Source organism: Cynoglossus semilaevis, chromosome 1, assembly GCF_000523025.1.
Source record: "Cynoglossus semilaevis isolate Cse_v1.0 chromosome 1, Cse_v1.0, whole genome shotgun sequence".
NCBI lineage: Eukaryota > Metazoa > Chordata > Actinopteri > Pleuronectiformes > Cynoglossidae > Cynoglossus > Cynoglossus semilaevis.
The window spans coordinates 30,425,189-30,446,501 of record NC_024307.1 but is presented as its reverse complement, the minus strand read 5'-3'; the positions used below and the strand labels follow the sequence as shown (position 1 = coordinate 30,446,501).

Below are 21,313 nucleotides of genomic sequence, written 5' to 3'. Positions count from 1 at the left end.
ATTACCACGGGCACTTCGCAAAAACAATTGCCCGGACACTTGACAGAACTTACACTCATGTTTAATACAAGTCTAGCTTTGTCAGGCTGAAAAGAAAGCACAGTTTCTACACCTTGGCTCCCAAGAAATCAAAAATACTATGATCCAATTAGAAATACTAGCTTATTTGTGCATATATAAAGTACTGGAGTATAACCAGGGGGCAATTATTAAAATTGCCTGAGCCAACAGCCTGCACACGGTTATTGTTTTTTTAAACAACAATTGAGTCATATATTTGTGCACCAGCAGATGATAATGGTAATCCAACAATGCTACAGCTCTATTGTATGTCATACACTTCAGTTCAAACCCGTGACCTTATTAACCTTCCTAATCCACAACTGGGTCCTCATGATAAGGGGCTTACACACACACACGCACATGCAGAGGCAGTTGAAGACTTTCACTCTGAAGGCTGGCAAACACTCTTGAAGCCATATGCACCTGATTTATCCTGTTCACCTGAGGTTCTGTGTGCATAATATCTGCACAGGCCCTTGAGTCATCCAGCACAATTAAACACACTCCCTTAGATCAACAGTGAAAAGGGATAAAAAAATTGGATGGTGGTGTTTGGAGCGCGGGGCCCTCCCAGTGTGGGCACACGAGAGAAAGCAGGTCTGATTGGTATTAAGTGGTGAGATTAAAAAGCCATCTCATAGGTCAGGTCAGTTGGTGTTCATTTGAATGCATTACCAGGGTCCGAGGCTAGATAATTCTCTCATTAGCGCCACTCAAACCCTGAGTGACAATGCGGGTGAGAAGAGAGCATGTCGTACAACACTCAGAGTTAATTAGTCCACGCGCACGGCGGCTCCGTTCACAGTGGGTACACTCATCCTCTTCCTTTTTAAAAGGCCTTAACCTAAAGCATTACACTCTGAGCTCTGGAGTTTAGAAACAACGACCGCTTGATGTTGCAGCAATTAGCAAGAAGTCAAAACTGTCAGAATTCAAGTTTTGTGTGGCGTCGTCATTGGCTCTGAATCCTCCTCCCTTTTAAAACTGACCTTGATCTTATGTATCTGTTTCATTTCTCCCTCTATAATTTTATATTTATTTTTTATAGTATTATTCTGTATAAATCACAACTTCCACTTCCACTTTAAATACTTTTACAACCCGAGTTGTACATGAATTACAGTTGCTCTACATCAGGGGTCAGCAACGTGGTGCCCGGGGTAGCCCCCATGGACTACCTAAGGTGCCCACGGGGTATGTACTCAAAATAAAACTAGTCAACAAGACTGTTACTGTGCTTTTTGATTCAGTTCCACTTGCAATGATAAAAGAAGAGTGTCTACTATGGTATGTCCCAGAACTAATTATTATTACATTGTTTGTGAAGTCTATATCAGACAAATAGCTCTTTGTATTATTTATTGACTTTGAAATAGCTCTGAGTTTCAAAAATGTGGTGACCCCTGCTTTACATCGTATGGTCTGTTGAATATTCTTTTATGTTTAATATGTTGAACAGTCAAAGTATGACGTTTCATATCACATATCTGGTCATATGACAAACTCCTGAATCTTGTATCTTGTACCGGCAGCTTATAGAGGATGGGACCTGTTATCAAAGCATCACAGGTTTGAATCCCACCTGGGCTGGCTGTGGAATATTCCCAATTCCCTTGCCTACTGGGTGCTTCAGAGACAACCATTACTCCCCAGGAATGTGTTGATGGTGAATACAGGGGACACATTTCCATGTAAGAGTATATGTGTCTATATGTACAGTAACAATATACCGTAATTTCAGGACTATAAATGGCACTTTCTTTCATCCTTTGGCTAGGTTTGCAAGTTATATATTAAAATTATTATAATTTCAAGTTTTATTTACACGCTGACATCCGCTAGAGGGCGCTCTAGACTTGTGTACCAATATCTGCTACACCTGTACCACTGAAAATGTACTTGTTCGATTGAGAACATGTTACATGTTCGTTAGTTTTACACTGACAGCCACTAGAGGGCACTGATGTCACTTATACTCCGGAGAGACTTATTTTATTCTTCTTCATCATGCCTTTTTTGGCTCTTGCAACTTATAGTCCGGAAAATAGAGTTTATTGTTTTATACTTCACTATGTTATTCTTGAAAAAAAAAGACCAGGTTTGTTGAACTTGTGTTGTGCAATTAATTTACTTCTAACTGATGATGCAGAAAAATCATGACATTTTATTTAATGAATTTATTTTATTTTTTTCTCCTTTCTTTTAGTCAGTGAAGTCAGTCTCATGGATGCATTGCAGTCTATTCTGCTATTGTCAGATTCATGGCTATTGCATATCTTGCATTGATTTTCAGTTGTAACGATTGTTCCTTTTTTAAATTTTTGTTTATAACCTTAAATATTTGATTAAAGCTACACAATACACACCAGGCTAAATGAGGAGCTAAAAGTGATAACTCCACTGTAACGTGTCCCGCTCTCCTTCCTGGTGGTTCAGACAGATAATAAACCAGATTCCATTTTGCCTGTAAAGTTTCAGTGGAAATAGATTTTACTCTTTCTTTGTTGATGCCATTGTGTTTGCATATTGGGAGCACGAGGTTATATTCACATCATTAGTCTCTCTGCTTGGATCCAGGCCCGATAACTGCCTCGCCATCACAGTTCCATTCACTCCGGTTCTAAAGGTTCCATAAATTGTCTCTTTGCCTTTCTCACTTATGCTCACTCGCACTCCTTCCGCTGTTCCCATGAGACACGGCGTAAGGCTCATTGGCCACCACACACACGCACACAGAGGGGGTTCTCTTTCTCTCTACCCACCACCGCTGGGCTTACCCAGCACATGCATATAGAGCCAGAATGCCAATCTCTACCTGCACGCCGCGCTCAACTCCCCCGCTTCAAGTCGCAATACCCTACTGAGCACACAGGGTTAGCTGAATATTCTAGGAGCTTTGAATTTTTCAGACAGGTCTGTGAACCCCCCGTGCGTCACGTGGTGCCATCACTCACACGAGGGATTTGGATTTTCAACATTGGTCAGCTGGGTCATCTGGAGACCCCCAGGAAGGGTGTGAAAATAAAACATTTGAATAGCTCCTCTTGTTTTATGGCCTTTGGTTCATCTGTAGTCTTGGGTCCTCTGTATGGAACTGTCCACTTCCTGTCTTTATGGCCTTGCAATTTCCCATCCCTCTCAATCTCGTTCCTGCTGCCAAATTCATCAATCAAAGACAATTTTTTTCCCCAAAAGTGCTTTTTATATCTGCAATGTCACGCTTCTCACACTACTGTCAAAAGTGGTGACAGAGCTTTAAACTGCTGGTTATGCCCTGGTAATGCATTTATCTACTGCTATAATGCACTGTAGTCTCTGAAAAGGATCAAATATGGGATGTGAGGGAATATGGCTTCTTGCTGGAAGGGGGTGAGGTGGAGGGAGGCGCTGTATGGTAAATGGAGAGGGAGTGAGAAAACATTTTCATCTGCTAACTCTTTTGCTCTAATATGTATTCCCAGTGAAATGTCTTCCTAAGTAGGTCAATGGGATTTAGAAAGTTTGTGGTGTGTGTATTTTTTTTTCTTTCTCGTGCTTCCTCTTCTCCCTTTATACTCTCTTGTCAATGGGAAATGAGCAATGTGATTAGACATGGAATGGTGATGATTTAGTGAGAGCAAAAGAGTGAGTGACTGAAGAAAAGGAAATGAAGGCAAGGGGGACAACAGAAGACTTGCTAAGATTGGGGCCTCACTCCGATCCTTCGTCAGCTGATTGAGAGAACTATAGACATAAAAAGAGAGAGAGAGAAAGTGTGTGTCAAAGAGAAAGGGGAGGAGAGATTTGTGGATGTGCCTCCAGAGGCAGGGAGTGACTGAAGTATCTTCATCGTGATATGGAAGCAACAATCTAATTATACAATTTCCCCAGGGAATTGGCGTGTGAGCGTAATGGATAAATAGAAAAACGTAATTATTCTCCAGAAGTTATAACATTTGTACCTATAAACAAGATAGCCATTTCTGTGGCCTATCAAATTGAGCATGGCTTATTATCAGCTAAATTATTCACTTAAATTGTATGTAATATGAATACGGGTTTTCCAGTTATTCCATTTTTTATTCCACTTGTCAAAATATAATGAGTTAATTTTGGTCAAATGCAAATGGGCCTCCCCTGGTAATTTGCTGCAGGGTTCCCGCAGCTAAACCCACACCATTGAATGTGATTGAATGTTACAATTAAACGTGCTAATTCATTGTCAAAAGCAACTGATCTATACACATGATATATTTAGAACCTAATTGGAAAGCACTTCTAGAAATGGTTTCTTGACTTTCTACATCACAGCCCAATCAGAAATTACCTCTGCCCCCGTAACAGCTTTGGGTTGAATATATAGGGTCCGGCTATTACAAAGGGCGGAAAGGGTGAATTATTCAAATGCTAATTAATGTTTTAAACTCAAACCCAACCTGCAATTGGCACACCACTGCTCTGGCTCTTACAAATGACTTCTTTCAACATTCACATTTTCCAGTAACTTTATCCTGATATTTCATCCAATCAATTCTGCAGCAATGGTGCTTCTTTCACCCGTGCAGCTACAACCAGCCTGTGTGAGTGTGGAAGATGGAATCCATCAATACCAGCAGACAGCCTGTGGAATTACTAATAACTCTTAGCAGGGAATTCAGGTGCCCATGGGCTGTGCTGTTAAATCATGGGAAACATCCTTCAACTCTTTTTTTTCTTCTTCTTCTTTTCTGTTTTTGCTCCGCATTTTGTCTCGGCCACACAATTGTTTTCAAACAGCATATTTGATTTTAATCAGTTTATACAAGTTCCCCTGACAAGTTGCTTATTACATCTGTGGAGTAAATCCTTCATGTTTTGTATTCGCACGCCATCGCTTTGCAGAGATTTAAGGACCACCAGCCCCCTCTGACAAAGCCTCAGATATTGGATGAACTTCATTAGTGTCGAAGTAGTGTGAGATGTGGTCACAACTTTGTGCTCGATGCCGCCTGCAAAGAAGTTCTTATGCAAGCAGCGGCAACATTATTCATGCTTTCACAATAGCTTGTTATTCATCATAAGACAAAGGAGAATCTCACTCAGCCTGACGTAGATGGAGGAGGGCCACCAGGGTATTATTCACATCTGCTGAAAACAGTATGCACAGCCAACTGCATGTCACGATACACCAGGCTTATTAATGCGTATAAAGTCTCCCAACTCAGAATATAAATGACAGTTTCATACACAACAGAACATAAATATTAATTGTGTTATATCTGTGATATATTGTGCTTAGGGAGATGCCTCCGTTGTTTATTGTTTCAGCAACAGTATGCATTTTATTTTTTTGAAGAGAGAGCCAAGTCACGTGCCACCACAAGGTAGAAAACAAAAACAACTTAAAGTACCGTATCCTGTTGAAATATTGTGTAATCCATAAAGTTGCCACAAGGTGACACTGTGCGTCCATAACATTTTCTGATTCACTCCTCTGTTTTCCTTCAGAGAACTTTCATTACATTTAAATTTAAAACAACAAAACCGTCCAAACCCTGTTACATTGCTGTATATGAGACAGACTTGAACATGGCAGTAATCCAGCATCCAGCACAGGTCTGTCTGGCTCAAAGATCTAAAGTGCATTGTTCAGCACTCAATAACAATAATCCCACCTGAGCAACACAGGAATCAGCAGAACGCCTCCAGGAGGCTTTTAGACTTGTTTGGTCGCTTATCTGCAGGAGGAGGGAGTTTGCACAGCTGTCCGCAGACCACAAATGGCATTCCACACTTTTCCTTTGGCAGGACATCTGTTGCTTTCAGCTGGCATCCGTTCTACCTCATCTAAAGAGTAGTCATACAACCTTGAGCTATAATAACAGCTGAGATAAATATTGCATTCTGATGTACAATAGGTGTTTACCTGTGCGACAGGTGTTGAGGTCAAGCGTTTCTTTTAGTGTGACCACTTAAAAACTGATGAAATTCACCCTCTGATGTGGTTTGCTCTTCCTTTGTTTTTACAGTACAAAAACAATAATTTGATATAATTTAATCTAATTAATTACCTAACTCCAAATGAAAATAACTCTGTATGCAGTTACAGTGCTATTATCTTTCTTATTCTTAATGACATCTTAATAGCTTAAAGTCTATTCCAATGGCTTACTATTTTGCAATGTTGCATTTCTGATTGCCACCTAGCACCATGTACCTTGAACTACATTAATAAAAATCTGTCCAGTCCTATAAGTACAGTAAAACACAACAGTACAAAAGAGGTACAATTAATGGATGAACAAAAATATAAAAAAAAAGGTTTGTAATGTTGCATCTTTGATCCCCATTAAGCACCATGTACCTTTATCACAACAGAAAACTCAGGCTGCCAGAATCAGCAAGTTTAAGAGCAATGTATACCTTGGGGTTCAAAGTTCAAAACACCTTAAAAAAAAAGTCTGTTGTCATCTAGTTGCTACAACATGACATCCTACTCCAAAAGTTCAGCACTGCTTTATAGAAAAACATAAATTCTCGATTCTCTTCAGGTTCCCCAAGCACTGACTGACTGTTCTCCCTCAGGACATTCTTCCGGCCCTGTTATTGCCATGCCAATGTGCTACATGTTTGGATTCATTGCAGAGACTGCCAGTAGAGAATAAATCTTCATGTCACAAAATGTAATCACAGCGGTCTCTGTTGGTTTCTGCCCCTATCCGCACCTGTGTTCCTACACCTCCATACATAAAACCCACCTGTCACCCTGGAACTACAAGACTACACATGCATTTGTGAAACACTGCGAAATAAGACACGCGTCTGTCTCTCCCAGGAAGATCGTAGAAAAATATAGGTCTTTAGACTAGTTGAGAGGTTCTGGCAGTCTTTCAGCTCAGGTTTGTGTATACACCGGGCAGGACAGTGCTGTTTGTTTTAGGACCTGGAAATTATTTACAGAATGTTCCCATTAAACACAGTGCCCTTGTATTGGTTTGTTTTTCTACATCAGTGGCAGATGAACAGTCCTTGGGTCCTGAGACACAGATCTCCAGTAGGAGTAAAACATTATGTATTAAGGAGTGTCAAACAATTGAATGGTCAGTGGGCAAATTCTTGGTAAACAGTCTAAATTAGCTTTAACTGATCCAACTGATGTTAAGTGACAAATTCTAGGCATAAAATGTTCTTGTACTGCTATACGCTTGGTTCCTTGTTGCTCTTTATTTATGTCATACATAATTATTCTCTTGTTCCTTCCTGTTATTGCAATACTTTGAGTTAGAACAGACTAACACCTGTTATTCATTATTTTGCATTTTTTTAATTTTATTTTTTTTGCATTTTTACAATGACATATTGAAAAAAAGTGCTCAGTATTATTTTCTTGTTGTGAAATGATTTGGTCTGTTTGTGGTTAAATCATCCATGGTTATGAGACCCCTGTGTCCAGGAACTTCTTTTTTTTTTTTTACTAATCTGTAAACATAAACATGTTTGTATTTCCTTCAGTCACTTTTTGTCAAGTGCTCCTCTGTGTTTCTTGATGATCTCTGCATATTCCTGTCCAGACTTGTATATTGTACGTCTCAGCTCAGGGTCACAAAAGTCCACATGGAACAGTCCGAAACGAACACTGTAGCCCTCTGCCCATTCGAAGTTGTCCAAAAGTGACCAGGCAAAATATCCACGGACATCCACCTCATCTTCTTGGATGGCTGAATGAGAACATGAATAAATAAACACCTGTCATTTATTTCAGTATAATGAGAGATGATGCAATGAGCCACATTTGTTAGTAGAGAATGACACACACCCCCTGCTTGGTTGTCTAATTATACTGTGACCACAAACATGATGAGTAACAGTATGAGCACCAGTTCAAAAAGTTTTCTAAATTCAAAGAGCAAGATTTATGAGCCCCATTTAAAAAGGCCTGTTTTTCTGCTTATCAGCTGTTAGTTTCCTATGGATTAACATAAAAAAGCCAGAAAACGGCACATTTTATTTGTAATTACTGATTGGTTATATATCCTTAATTTGATTAGATGTCTTGACAATAAAAAATAACTGCTTTCTGATTATTATTACATTGTTCATTTTAAATCACCATCACATAATTATGGCCTTTTTCATGGATTTTTCACATGCCTAACATTCCCACACTGACCATGTGGTGGTGCCAAAGCAATCATAAACATTCGGTCGTTTATCTGTTAATGCAATCCTTTCTGGGTCACAGGGAGCTGGAGCCAATCTCAGCAGTAGACACTGGATAGTTGACCAGGTCATGTCAGGGCCACATATAAAAACAAACTGCATTTGCACTCACACTAGTACATAAAGTCAAATTTAGAGTTTCTTATATACCTAATGTTTTGAATTCACACAAGGAGAATGTGCAAACTCCATATAGGAAGTTCTTCATCAGGCTTACCATCAGGGATCAACCGCTGATGAGACTATATATCATGTTTCCACTTATATATTCCCATGATACTTTGAATGTGTGTATAATACACACAAACATTTCAATACACTTGTCCAGTGAGTTGCAAAAAAATAATCCTTGTATTCTGGGTTTGTAATCTACAATACACATACTCCTTTGTGGTATGACTAAAATCTAGTTATGTGATAATGTTTTATTTACTTTCAGTTAAATGTTTTGTTACAGTTTTCACATGACTTATTTAGTTGTTGTTTTCCCCCTCGTGTGCAAATAAATAAGCCGTTACCCTTTGCCACCTCCAAGATGGTGTCCTTGTAAAACACACAACGCTGGACATCCTCCATCTGCAGCGGCCCCATTTGAGAGAAGCCGTTCTCTGTGATATAGATTGCTGGGCTGTTGAATGTGTCCTGTAAAGAAGCCACGGGGTAAATATTATTGTCAAACAAGGCAGTGCAGCTGTCCCACAATTCAGGGAGAGACAGATCTGTCTAGAGTGTGTTGTTTAGCTGCATTTCAACAGTGCCAAGCACAGATTAATGGGCTGTGACAAGTCACAACAGCAGGAAATTGCTCGTTTGCAAACACTTTTTAGCTACGTAACAGTTTCATTCAATGTGACAGCACTAATGAAGCATCAGCGTGTTTCTGGGGGTGTTAAAAGAAGATTACTGCATACAAAATCAATAGCAAAACACTAAACAAATGTCAGAGTGTGCTTCTTGTTTGGCTGAAGGTGATTTGTCTTTTTACTTAATTCTGTTTGTTGGTAAATAAGTGAAGAAAAATGACTTAATATTTCAACTGATTGAGTCCAAATGTAGTAACTAGTGACTCTATGGAGTTCAGTTAGATTTCAAATATATAACAGCTGTGCAGGGCGTGGGGGGATGTAACTGGTATAAAAGAAATAATTTCTACCTTAATGTACTTCAGAAGTTTTCTTAAACCACCAGGCACTACAGCTTGCCAAGATACTCCAGAGATGAGCCAAGAAGGATCGATTATTTCTTCCACATCACAGTCACTCTTCATGGACATCTGTCCAGCACCTCCTCCTGCTTTGACTTTGCGTGACGTGTAGTAGTTCACTGCAAAGAAATCAGCTGAGCCCAAAATGCCAGGTTCATCCTTCGAGAATGTGGGCAGCCTTGGGCTGCCAACGTAGCCCATCTTCTCACTTTGTGAATCAATGGCAGATCTCATTATTTCTGGATAATCTCCAGACACAAACATGGGCCAGGCAAACCATCCAAGGGTAAATGCAAGGTCACGCTCTGTAGCAGCAACATCATCCTCACAGTGTGGGTCTACTGGCTCCAGCCAGTCACTGTTAATAGCCAGAGACACTTTACCTTTCTGCTCTGACCTGAAGAGGGTGTTGTAGCTATGCCAGGCCATGGCATGGGCACGCAGCATGTTGTGGCCCACAAGGTAGGCTGCAGTCCCCGGTTCTTCTAAACCTGGTGCATGTTTGCCACTTTCATAGCCCAGTTTGGCACAAACACTAGGCTCATTGACAGTGAGCCACAGTTTAACTCTGTCTCCAAATGTTTGGAAACAAAATTTGGCATAGTTGTCAAAGATGGGTGCTATACCTGCACACTTCCAACCACCTTGGTCCTGGAGAGCTTGAGGGAGGTCAAAGTGGTAGAGTGTGACCATAGGTGAGACGTTGTTGGCAAGCAACTCATCAATGACGTTGTTGTAGTATTCAACACCTGTTGTTAAATAAAAATAAACAAACACTAAAACCAATTAAGTTACCAGTTCTTATTTTGTATATGAGACTTGATAGGAAGGCAAATACCTTTATGATTGACATGTTGTGTGGTCCCATGAGGCAGGAGACGAGCCCAGGAGAAAGAAAGTCGATAGTGTGTCAACCCAAGTTGCTGAATACACTCAAGGTCCTGCTCCCGTAGCATGTAGCTATTACAGGCCACATCACCATTGTGATCTTGAAACACTCTGCCTTTATCATGACTGAAGGTGTCCCAGATACTTGCTGCTTTCCCGTCTGCTTGCCAGCCTCCTAAACACACACAAAAAGAAATATATTTTTATGTAAATGTTCCCATAGAAAATTAATTTGTAACTTGTTGCCAGGCACACTAACACTTTTTGTGCTGGAAACGTTTTATGGTGCAAAAAAATCTTGGTATAATTATTGTTTTTAATAGCATTTTTGGAAACTGAAAAATGGGTTAGTAGAAAAAATGTGGGTTGGGAGGCAGACACTTTTGAAACCTTAATCCATTAAAACTATTTTGCATTCTAAAGTTGGTCCACCTAAGTTCAAAGACATAAAACTATATGGGCTCAATAATTAAACTGTGTTGCAGCTGCACATCCAATATGTTCTAAAACAAAATCAAAATCAGGCAAAAGCTAACTATTTTGTGTACATGCAACGTTTTTTTTAAAATGATAATTAAAATAAATAAATACATTTAAACTACACATACTGTATACTGTTATGTTCACCGTACCTTCGATTTGATACGCAGCAGTTGCAGCTCCCCAGGCAAAGTCGCGTGGGAACATGTTTAAATCAAAATTTAAAAATGTTCCCCTTTGGAGTTTTCTTCATTTTCCTCGCAGTCTCCCAGGACTCCTCACAACTTCCGGGAACGTACCCGTCAATTTTACTGGGCAGCTATATGTGCCGTTAAAGGACACGAAGTAGTCCGATAAACGTACTAGATTGGAAGTTACCGTGGTATTAACGTGATTTTACCTGTGTGATAGACATTAATTAATAATAATTCAAACTGATTAGAATCATTCAAATTTACTTGTAAGTATTGTTTTGATAAAACGTAAGTTTTTGCCGAACTGCACTTGAATGTAACACAAGGAGTTCTACGTGATGACGTTTTTTACAATTGTGGACGGCAAATGCTCAACGTCTCCGTGCCATGTTAACAGTTATTGAAATTTTATGTTTTTTATAATTAAAATAATGGCGTTATTGTTTATTAAATGTGATAATCAGATTTAATTAAAAGAATTACATCTTTGGACATTTTTAATTCTTGCTAACACTTTTTATTACATCTTTCGATTGTCATAATTAGGCTTTGAAGTACAAAATTTAAGCCATCAAGTAGTTGTTATTGATAAAGAAATTATGTTATTTTCCATTCAGGTCTTTGCCGCACAGCAATAGCATATAGCCACGTCTGCTAACTCCTATTAAGAGAACTCGTGTTTGAGTAAATGCATTTAACCCAAATATATGTCCGACTTGACCTTAAATAATTCACTTTAGTGCTGTCCTAAGGCCTCAATTGTTGTACACAATAGTAAGTGGCAAGAAAACTGGTTGCGACCTGCAATCTTTAAAAAAAAAAAATCAAAATTAAATACATCAGGACTTTCAGTCTAGGAAATGACAACTTTATTCTGAGCATCTCTGCAAGAAAACTAACATTTAGTTAGAAAACTAAATGTTGAGCAAATAATGGTCAATAATGTTGTACTAGTGCAATGTATTTTTTATTTGCTGTACATGTTTGTCACCTAAAGAAACACGTGAAGTGGTGTTTTACATTATAGTAGCCAATTTAAGTCAAAATTGTTACTTTTGCGTCGTTATGTACAGCCACTTTACTTACGTTCAACTTGGCGGAAGTCACTAAACTATACGTATTTTATTTTTGAAAGACAGATCGGAAGTTCTCCAACTACCATCGGGCTTTACAAAGCTAATCCAGTCTGGGGCAGGGCCATGGGAAGAGTACTATTCAATGGAAGGAGTTTTCTTGAATACTTTAGAAAGACACAGGGAAAGTAAAGAAGAAACAACCTCTGGGTATTTTTCTTTTATAGCCTGTGCCGCGCATTTTACTTTGTTTACGCTAGTACTTCGAGCTTCAAATGTTTTGTTTTGAACTAGTTGTCATGTTATTACAGATAAAAAAGGTTCAATTGTGTTTACTTCCGTTTAACGTACAAAGTACTTTCGAGGCTGATTTTCGTTTTTCCTTTAAAGGAAGCTTAGTCGGGTTCTCTGAGGTTAATGAAGGGAACCTGGGATGAGTACAACTGCACGCTGTGGAAAATACAACTGGGACTAGGAGTCACGCTTCAGGCAACAAAGAAAACCTCTGAACAACTGGAGAACTTATCAACAACCAGCGAGTAGAGCTAGGATTTAAAAACACGCTGGATTAGCATACCTGAGAGAAATGGACGCAGCGCCACAGTGAGAATGGAGTTATAAATGAGTGGTTTGGCGAACAAAGAAGGACACCCACACGAACACAAACACCTCTGACGGACAGAGAACCGCCGAGAAGAGAGGGCAAAGGACCGACAAAACCCCGTGCGAGAAATGGAGGAAGAAGGTTCACTTGAACCTCGCAAGATAATGGCAAATCTCTTCTTTTTATAGCAAAGCCACTCACTATCTACCCTGTTCCCAAACCTAAACAAGTCTCCCTCCATTGCCAAATGCTGCGGGGCTTTTCCTGTGTGTGAAAATGAGGGTGGATCTGTTGCTGTTGTTTGTAATTTTGCTTCTGGGTGGCAGCCGCGGCGGCGCAGGAGGATCAGCGCTATCGTCTGATTGTAAACCTTATGATGAACGCCCCAAAGGCGCTGTGAAGAGTCTGTCCACCGACAGGAAAGTGGTGTGCAGCAACATGGAGCTTCATCAGGTGTTGCCCCCGGAGTCCTTCCCAAACAGAACAGTCACATTGTGAGTATACAGGAGCTGTCCTTAACTTCCACCCTGCACTGGTAAACACATACAGAACGAGACTCTTTCTCCCGGAAATTTAAAATGTATAATTATTAATCACAATCGCCCAATATATTCATTTGTAGTCATAATAGTTAATTTGCAGTTCCTGCCATAGCTTTTCAATGTCTTGTAGAATCCCCTCCTAAGTTGGTTTGACCTGATTTCTTCTAAGACAATAAATCCAGATTTTAAAGATGAACGTGGCACCATGCTGCAAGGTTATATTCTTGTCCAATGACAGACATATGTCATTCTCTCACAGGTGCATACAGCAGGATTGTAAATATAAACCCTATGTAACCCTAAACGCCTGTCCTACTGTAGTGATGGAAGATATTTTAGCAGCCACACCAGTACTCACTTCTCAGCTCACACCACCTGTAGATTTGGAATCCTGCTGGTGATAAAATGTACCTTTTTTAATTACTGTATTTTTTATTCTCTTAACTTATGCAGTACGAAAAAGCATACCTACCAATCCCAAACATTTTCAATAGGTTGCTATTGGAGTCAGTGTTAGAAGTGTTGGAAGTGTCAGTCTTGAAATTAAGAAAGGTGAAAAAGAACCGCCCTCCTCATCAATATCCTCAAATTTAATTAGTTATAAGAAGCTCAGATTACAATACAATAAACTTTATTTGCTTTAAATGATTCAGATTATCATGAGGTTTTTGTAAATAGGGTATTATTCACATGAAATCTGATTTAAAACACTAAACCATTGCCTGTAAACAGGAAAAAGAGTAGAAAGGTCATACAATTACTGTGATAAAACTGTCCTCAATTAGTTGATGGTACTGCTTAACACCATAGACTTTTCAAGGTTTGTCATGGCCCAACAGCTTTTGCTAAACTTTGTCAGAGAACCACATATCTACTGTGAACATGTTTTAAGGGTGGAGGTAAGGTCACAGGAAAACAAAGTGATGGTGTGATAGAGGTTGAATTGTGCTACCACATAACAAAGTTTTATTTCATCTTTTAAAAGTGCACTGGCTTCTGTAGGAAGGGTGAGCAATGACTTTTAGTAAATATGATGAATATGCTGTGTTTCTGCTCTAAATTTTCCATTGTGAGTAAAGACAAAGATGTCTTTACCACTCTCCTGCCCTCCTGTGTCCATGAAGGTCTCAGCTAATATACAAGGGGTTAGATTTAGCTTTTGCCCCCTATGAAGACTCTTGGCACTCACTCTGTACTGATGTGTGTTTAGTATAGTGTAGTATAGTATAAGTTTTCTGCAACCATTTTCTTCCTACAAACCTACACAGATAGATCAGGAACTGACTGTATTTAAGCCCTGTGTGCTCAGGTCATATTACCTTAGCAGGGCTTGTTAAATATAATCAGGATCTATTCACAGGAACACCTGGGTTGCCTTGTGCAAATAAGCACACCTGGTTCAGGTCGGCACTGAGCACCAGAAGATTAATGTCAAGAAGAAAGCAGGGATTTCCTCTGTTGCTGGAGGAAAGACATACAGAGTTTGATGACGCATGGGAGTGCAGTAAAGGGACTTGTTTTACAAGTGTGCTGTGTGTGTTACATTTACATCTGGTATACTTGAGATGTAGCTTTCTTCAGGTTGGGTTTGTGGGAGACAGTAGGGCTGGAATTCAGATCTAAAAACATAAAATAGGAATGTGGGATCATTCAACACATATGCTTAGTGTCTGTTGGTTAAAGCTACAGTGTCATGCTTTGAGTAAGTAGAACATAAGGGTCTGCTGTCATGCATATCACAGTGGAAGTTGTTTCTGTTGCCTTACAGATAAGCTTTTGGATGTGGGGAATGCTCCTTTGTTTTATTCTGTACTGTACGGTGTTTGCAGAGGAGAGCAAACTCCCAGAGGTGGGTCTCTGACAGCTGCACATTTAAGTTTGCATGCTTTCATTTCACAGGTCTACTGAGCTTTGATTTTGCCACGATGTCCCTGGTGTTAGTTAATCACAGGCTTGCCATTTAGTTTAATTTGTAGACATTATCTCAGACTGGTTGATACCTTCTGGCCTGTCTGTGTTCATTTATCACTCATCTTCTTTCTTCTACCCTGCTGTTTGCATGCTGGGATCATTGGATCATTAAGTTAGAGACTGTTTCTCTTTAAAAGCCTGAGCTATTACTTGATGACAAAGGATGGTGCAGCAGCTACTATTTATAAGATTAAAGAACCGAGTGCCTCTATGACGTGGACATATACTAGTCATTGCCCACCCGCCCCCACTGCCTTTTGAACACCTTTGATTATTCAGTTTCCAATCTTTTAGCATCTACTAAAATATACACAGATCAAATGTGTAGAACAATAAAGTATTAGATAACTGCATGAATCATCTTGGCATCATTTCTGTTTTTCACCTGAGCCGAGGCCCACTTTTCCATCCACTATTCACAGAAAGTCACTTTAGAAGGATTTTTATGAGCTCAGCCGACGCTTGAAAGTTTTTTGAAAACCTGTTGAAGACTCGCAACTCTGGAGTTCTTTGTTCTTTGTCTAAAAGCCTCCTAAGCATAAAAGAAGTGTTGAGAGCCTGCTAGCCAGCTTTGTCCTTAAAATCCTCCGTGCCAGTGAGGCTAGGGTATAGTGCTTGGCTGTTAACCCCCCAACCCCCTCCGTCTCTTTACTGGTGCCTACAGCCAAGTGCTTACAGATTCCTACTTGGGTGTTTTAGTTAGTCTATTTAAGTGGAAAAAAATCTCACTGGAGTCCCTTCAATAGTGTCATATTTATTACTTAGTTAGAAGGCAAAATGAAATCTAGACCAGTGTATTAAAAGTCATTGTCATTTACTCAGAGTAGAAACTCAGGTTTCAAAACTAATGTTCCCATGATTGTCAGTTTGATTCATGTGATAGGTAAGGTCACACACACACACACATATATATATATATATAAATATATAATATAGTTTGACTCAAACTATCGTTTCTGAGTTTGAGTCACTTTATATGATCCTCTTGCAGGTTGTCCTTGCCTGGAGCTGGCTCTGTCTTATCTATGCATCAAGATAACAGAGTCTCCTGTCCTATATAGTTTCAGGCCTAACCTCAAGAAATTCCTGACAATTCTCATGTCTTCTGACTTAAGGCTGTTGTCCAGAGACGGACAGTCAGGAAGCAGATGGTCCTATCTACGGACACCCTGAGGTGGAGACACTGGTGATTAAATGGCCATGATCTTCATGCTGGTCTCCATGAGGCTTCACCATGTCCCTTGTATTTTGAGCTGTGCTATTGCTTTCTCACTGATGCAATAGTGTAAGCACATATCAGTTGTGCAGCCAAAGCAGTTTGCAACATGCAGAGGTCACACTCCTGTCATGAGGGAGAGGGAAGGATGGGGAGGGGTGGAACAGGGGCAAGGAAAAGGCTCATTATTCTCTGGAGGACTGTGTTTCACAGATTTATTTTGACAAGACTTGGAGTCATGGGGCCAGAAAAATAATGTGCATCTGTGCAGCCAAACTCGCATGATACCATAATTTTTTCCTGTAAACTCAATTACACTGCAGATGGGCCATAACACAAGAATTCTGCAGTTTTTCTTTTTTGTGCTAATATAAATTGTCCTCACATTCCATGGCACATGTACATTCAGTTGAGGACAAAAATGATTCCCATGAACATAGTAGCTTCATTTAGGGAGCCCATCATGTTTGGATCTATCGTTTCTGAGTTTGAGTCACTTACCTAAATTCTCTATCTCTATGCATCTCTATTGCCATTCTGTTGCATGCCATTTTCGTCCACCCTCGGTTAGAGAGCTCTCATGGTAAACTCATCCACTTGGTATGCCAAACATTTTTCTACATAAATGAGACTTTTGTGACCGGGATGTTGGACTGCTAAGCATTTCTGTCTAAATCATCAGCTCGTGTGTGCTCAAGCAGTGATAAAATTTGCAGTCATGTAACACTACTTGATTTGAACATCTGCCGTTTCTGCATCCATAAGGCTGCAGAACCCAAGCAGGGAAACAGGCTGTGTTTGTGTGTGGACTGTTGCTCGCTAACTCCCTGAGCGGCATAGAGCCAAGCAGCAAATCTCCAGTGAGTCTCTTCTGTCCAACCCTGTAATAAAACAACCCCTCAACACCCCATAATGATTCCAATCTGGCCTGGGGTTGTGGGTGCCACTAGCATGTATGTCACCCACCACATCCCCTCCCTGGCGGCCAGAAAACATGCTAACCACAAGGCCCTGCTTGGGCCTTGCTTTTCTGCTGGGAGTTAACAGCACAATTGATTTTCCAGATCTCCTGGGAGTAGCTTAGGAGAAAGTCTTGAACTCTCAAAGGCAAGGGCACACAAAGTGAGTTCAGCTTTTCAGCATAGTGCCATGAATTAGTCTGTTTTATACATTACTCATAACAAGGTTAGAGAGGCAGCCTCAAAACTGCAGGAATAATAGAGAATGTTTCATAGTTGGTTCATACCTGGGTTTTATTTGTTACCTTCTTTTTGTCTTTCTGCCATTGAGAACAGCTGTATAGAGCAGAGTTATGGTGTCAGAGGTCTTTGGGAAGGATCACTCATTATCTCATTCTTTCTATGTGAGCATTTAATGCTGTCATTTTAATGTGACAGATGATTGTTGGAAGAAGTTCAACTTGTTTTTTTTGTAATCCCTTTCTGGCAGCAGGTGATATTCTGTGTATGAAGGTTGAGTTCAGCTGCAGAGCATGGTGTAAATAAATATCTTTATCTGTAAACATGTTTTCTGAGGTTCACTTCCTTCCGTGTTTTTAAAAAGATTATTTTGAAAAGCTCACATTTCATTCACAGTAATTAACACACATTTCTCTTATCTTCATTGTCATAAAATATTTTGTATTAAACAGTAAAAATAGGCCTATAATAAACTTGCATCTCACTTCCATTTAACTTTATATTTCATAGAAATAACAGTTGTTTTTATGCTCACAATTAACCTTGCTTTATTTTCTCTTCCCAGAATTTACAACAACAACAACATTCAAGAACTCAAAAATGGATCCTTCTCTGGCTTATCTACATTAGAAAAACTGTAAGTAGTATTTTTTTTTATTTCTGGAATGGTTTGCTCTGAATCTGTGGTAACAATCATACCTATACTGTCTCCTGTTCACTGTAAAGTAAAACATATGTCCACGTTGACAAGCAGACACATAGGCTGAATCTATCCATGAAAAATTACGTACAGGCTTGATGTTACAGTCAAATACCTGCACGATATATCATATTATATCCAGCAGTGCTTTAGCAGAAGGCATCCATCACTCCACTCGTGAAGCTTTCACTTCTTGGGGCTAACGGTTTGTAAAACACGTACTGGCCTCATGCCAGTGAAACATCAAGGTCATAGAAAATGAAAAGACTTTTAGAAAGCATTTGTCTTTAGCCAATGCATCTATAAATTAACACAGAGTGTTTTTTTGAACTATTTTTCTGAAGATTTTACTTCTCCAGTCTTTCACTTTACTCCTGAGATTTTGTTGGGGATTTTGGTTGATATGAAAGTTGTGTTCGTAACATCCTCCTTGGTCTTCAAGGCATGGTTTGTGCTCATGACAAAAACATAGTTGTCTTGGTGACTTTGTAGTAAGGATGCACTGAAAATATTCTGCATTTTCGGTTTTCAGCAGAAAGACTTTGATAAAACGTGTAATGCTGAAATTACTTGTCGCGGCTGTACTTCATCCTCGTTATAAAGATAATTACACACGAGAAATGATCTTTGATAACTTTGAACATCACTTTTCACCTCTGTGAACCTAGTTCTTAAGCTGTGCTGTGATGGGATTATGGATGACAGCTGAAACCTTAAAACAATAGCGTTTTTATAGCAGGTTTATTTAGTAGATAAAACTCAACTTTCAACTTTAATTTTAACAACAATTATGAGTTTGTATTATGGTTCAATAAATACACCTTTTGAGTAGAAAATATAAACTGGCCCTGGTGGGAGATGTGAATAAAGTTACATATAACATTTATTGTTATGTGTGTCTGTGTCCTCTGCGGTGACTTGAACAATGGGAAGATATTTTTCCTGGCATATGATTTTGAATTTGGAGATCAGATAATCGTTGCTCATGTTTCCTTCCTTCAGAGTATTAAAGAAAGTGGCCGTGGGCCTGCACATACAGGGCTCTGAGTGATTTATCACTGTGGAATGGCTTCATGCAGATAAAATAACCAGACCATTAATGGACGTGCTTTTACTCCAGGCTACAATAACACATGACTACACTGATATGGAATTCTCAAGGCATGTTTTCCCTGTCATTCTCTTAAGTCTGCTTGTGAGTTTTTTTGTGTGTAAGCCCCACTGACTACACTGATTTATAGAATATTTAAACAATTAGAATTGATGGTAATGTATTTATTCATTGATTACTATCTGTTGTTTTAGCTCGACAAAACATTTTTGGCATCGGTTACTCATTTGACACCGTTTATTTGACATTTTTGTACACATGTCACAATATTTCTTTTACCATGGAAACAACTGATTGCTATTTGTAACCAGGCATCTTCTTGATGCCTTTGAGAGTTAACATCTGTGGTGATTAATGCATTATAAATGTAGATTGTTTATTGATTCAACAGAAAATCTCATGTGAGCTCAAACGGCGGTGAGCTGAATGTGCCTAAAACATGACTTTGATCCCATTTTGCTAATTAAGTCTCAGAGGCACATGTGTGCTTTGGTCTACCAATGGACAGTCGGTTTGGTTGAAAAATCTGCTATCATTGCATCAATCACAGTTAAAATAAAATAAAAAAGTTTTTTTTTTATTATGTTCCCTCCGAAAGTAGCTTTCATTGTACCTCCACAGGCCCCATGCCACTTCAACTCAAACCTCAACCAATAAAGCAAACTTGCTTGATGGCTCTGCTTGCTTTTGTCATTGTAATGAGGCTGAACTAAAGCCAGAGGTGTCTATAGCACAATTCACACAGGCACACTCTTTGCATGCTGAAACCTTTCCCGCCCTGAAATGTTTCTATGGCCTCCCTCCCACGTTTAGCCCCCCACACTCAAAAAAAAAAAATCTCCCTCACTGTGAAGTAATAGGACAAAAAAAACCCTCAAACTGCTCAATGCTGTTTCAATGTGTCTGGACTCTACACCTTAAGCCCTTCCATAAAGAAACTCATTTGGATGAGCAGAATGCATTCACAAAGACTGACACATAAGGCTGACTGAGGCTGCCAGAAAAGGGGTAGAGAATCGATTACACCTTTCTGAAACTCTGTGTGAAATTGCAAAGTAACTGTGGAGGCCACTGTGTTTTGTCAGGGCCAAAGGTGTCCCCGCTTGGAAACGAGCCACACCAAATTCCTATTATTACTCTCCTCATAGAAACAGGAGCTAAGCTTAGGCCTCCATCACAAGTTAATGCACTTCCAAATCCACTGCTGTGTAGCGAAGACAAGCATGAACAACAGTTAGGGTGCACAGCATTGCATAAAGATTTGATTGTTGCCAATTCGCAGATGGAATAATTCATAAGCAAGTACATATTTCAAAAAGTTGCAAAAGACTCTTATCTTCTTCCCAGTCATGTTTATTATATGTTTTATAACATTTAATGGAATGTAAATTTTAGAATGAAAAGTTGGAGACAAATTCAGACTAAATGGCCGGAGATGAAAGAACCTAAGGGAGAAAGTTTACTAAAGTAAACATCAGGTTAAAAGCATTATAATGACTTTTCCAGGTTGCATAAAAAGCAGTGCTGGATGCCACACATTTTATATGTGTTTTTAGCTCAACTAAAAGTCAAGACTATTTTTTTTTTTTTACGTACATGTTTTTCCCTCAAGGAGCCATGACGTATGATCCCAAACCTGGGAAGAGAAGTGTTTAAATTGAATGTTACTCCATACCATATGTTTTATATGTGGAACAAAACCTTTTGGAAAAGGCAGTGCATTTTTCCACAAAAATGGCAGCAGCTGCAAAACCACTTTTCACTGTGGTGCCAGTTTAAGGATTCTTGTGGAAAAGGCTTGATGATGAAGAGGCAACAATTTCAACTGAGGGAACCCCAGTGTTTTTCACTGCTAACAGATTGGTATTTGCCCAGCGGTTGTGGTTGTTT

The 21,313-nt window shown here is 39.4% G+C and overlaps 2 protein-coding genes across 5 annotated transcripts in view; one reads left to right on the top strand and one right to left on the bottom strand.

Moving 5' to 3' along the window:
- Positions 1-21,313, top strand: part of adgra3 (adhesion G protein-coupled receptor A3) — a 114,774-nt gene that overhangs the window by 77,689 nt on the left and 15,772 nt on the right. The window contains exons 1-3 of one of the 3 annotated variants that reach the window (XM_008326493.3): positions 12,119-12,290; positions 12,471-13,178; positions 18,178-18,249. In XM_008326493.3, the coding sequence (XP_008324715.1) occupies positions 12,961-13,178; positions 18,178-18,249 (290 nt within the window). In that variant the 5' untranslated portion in view covers positions 12,119-12,290; positions 12,471-12,960. Of the gene's footprint in view, positions 1-12,118; positions 13,179-18,177; positions 18,250-21,313 lie in introns of those variants that run through there. The other 2 variants (XM_025062996.1, XM_025062989.1) reach the window with 2 other exon arrangements.
- On the bottom strand, positions 7,444-11,316 carry gba3 (glucosidase, beta, acid 3). Of its 2 annotated transcripts, XM_008326474.3 has the most exons (6): positions 10,966-11,313; positions 10,284-10,508; positions 10,072-10,194; positions 9,395-9,564; positions 8,760-8,883; positions 7,444-7,739 (listed from the first exon to the last, which is right to left on the bottom strand). In XM_008326474.3, the coding sequence occupies exons 1-6, from the start codon at positions 11,018-11,020 to the stop codon at positions 7,534-7,536; spliced, it is 903 nt and encodes a 300-aa protein (XP_008324696.1). In that variant the 5' UTR covers positions 11,021-11,313; the 3' UTR covers positions 7,444-7,533. The 2 variants fall into 2 exon arrangements, with proteins under 2 accessions (XP_008324696.1, XP_008324688.1); XM_008326466.3 differs by having other exon boundaries at positions 9,395-10,194; positions 10,966-11,316.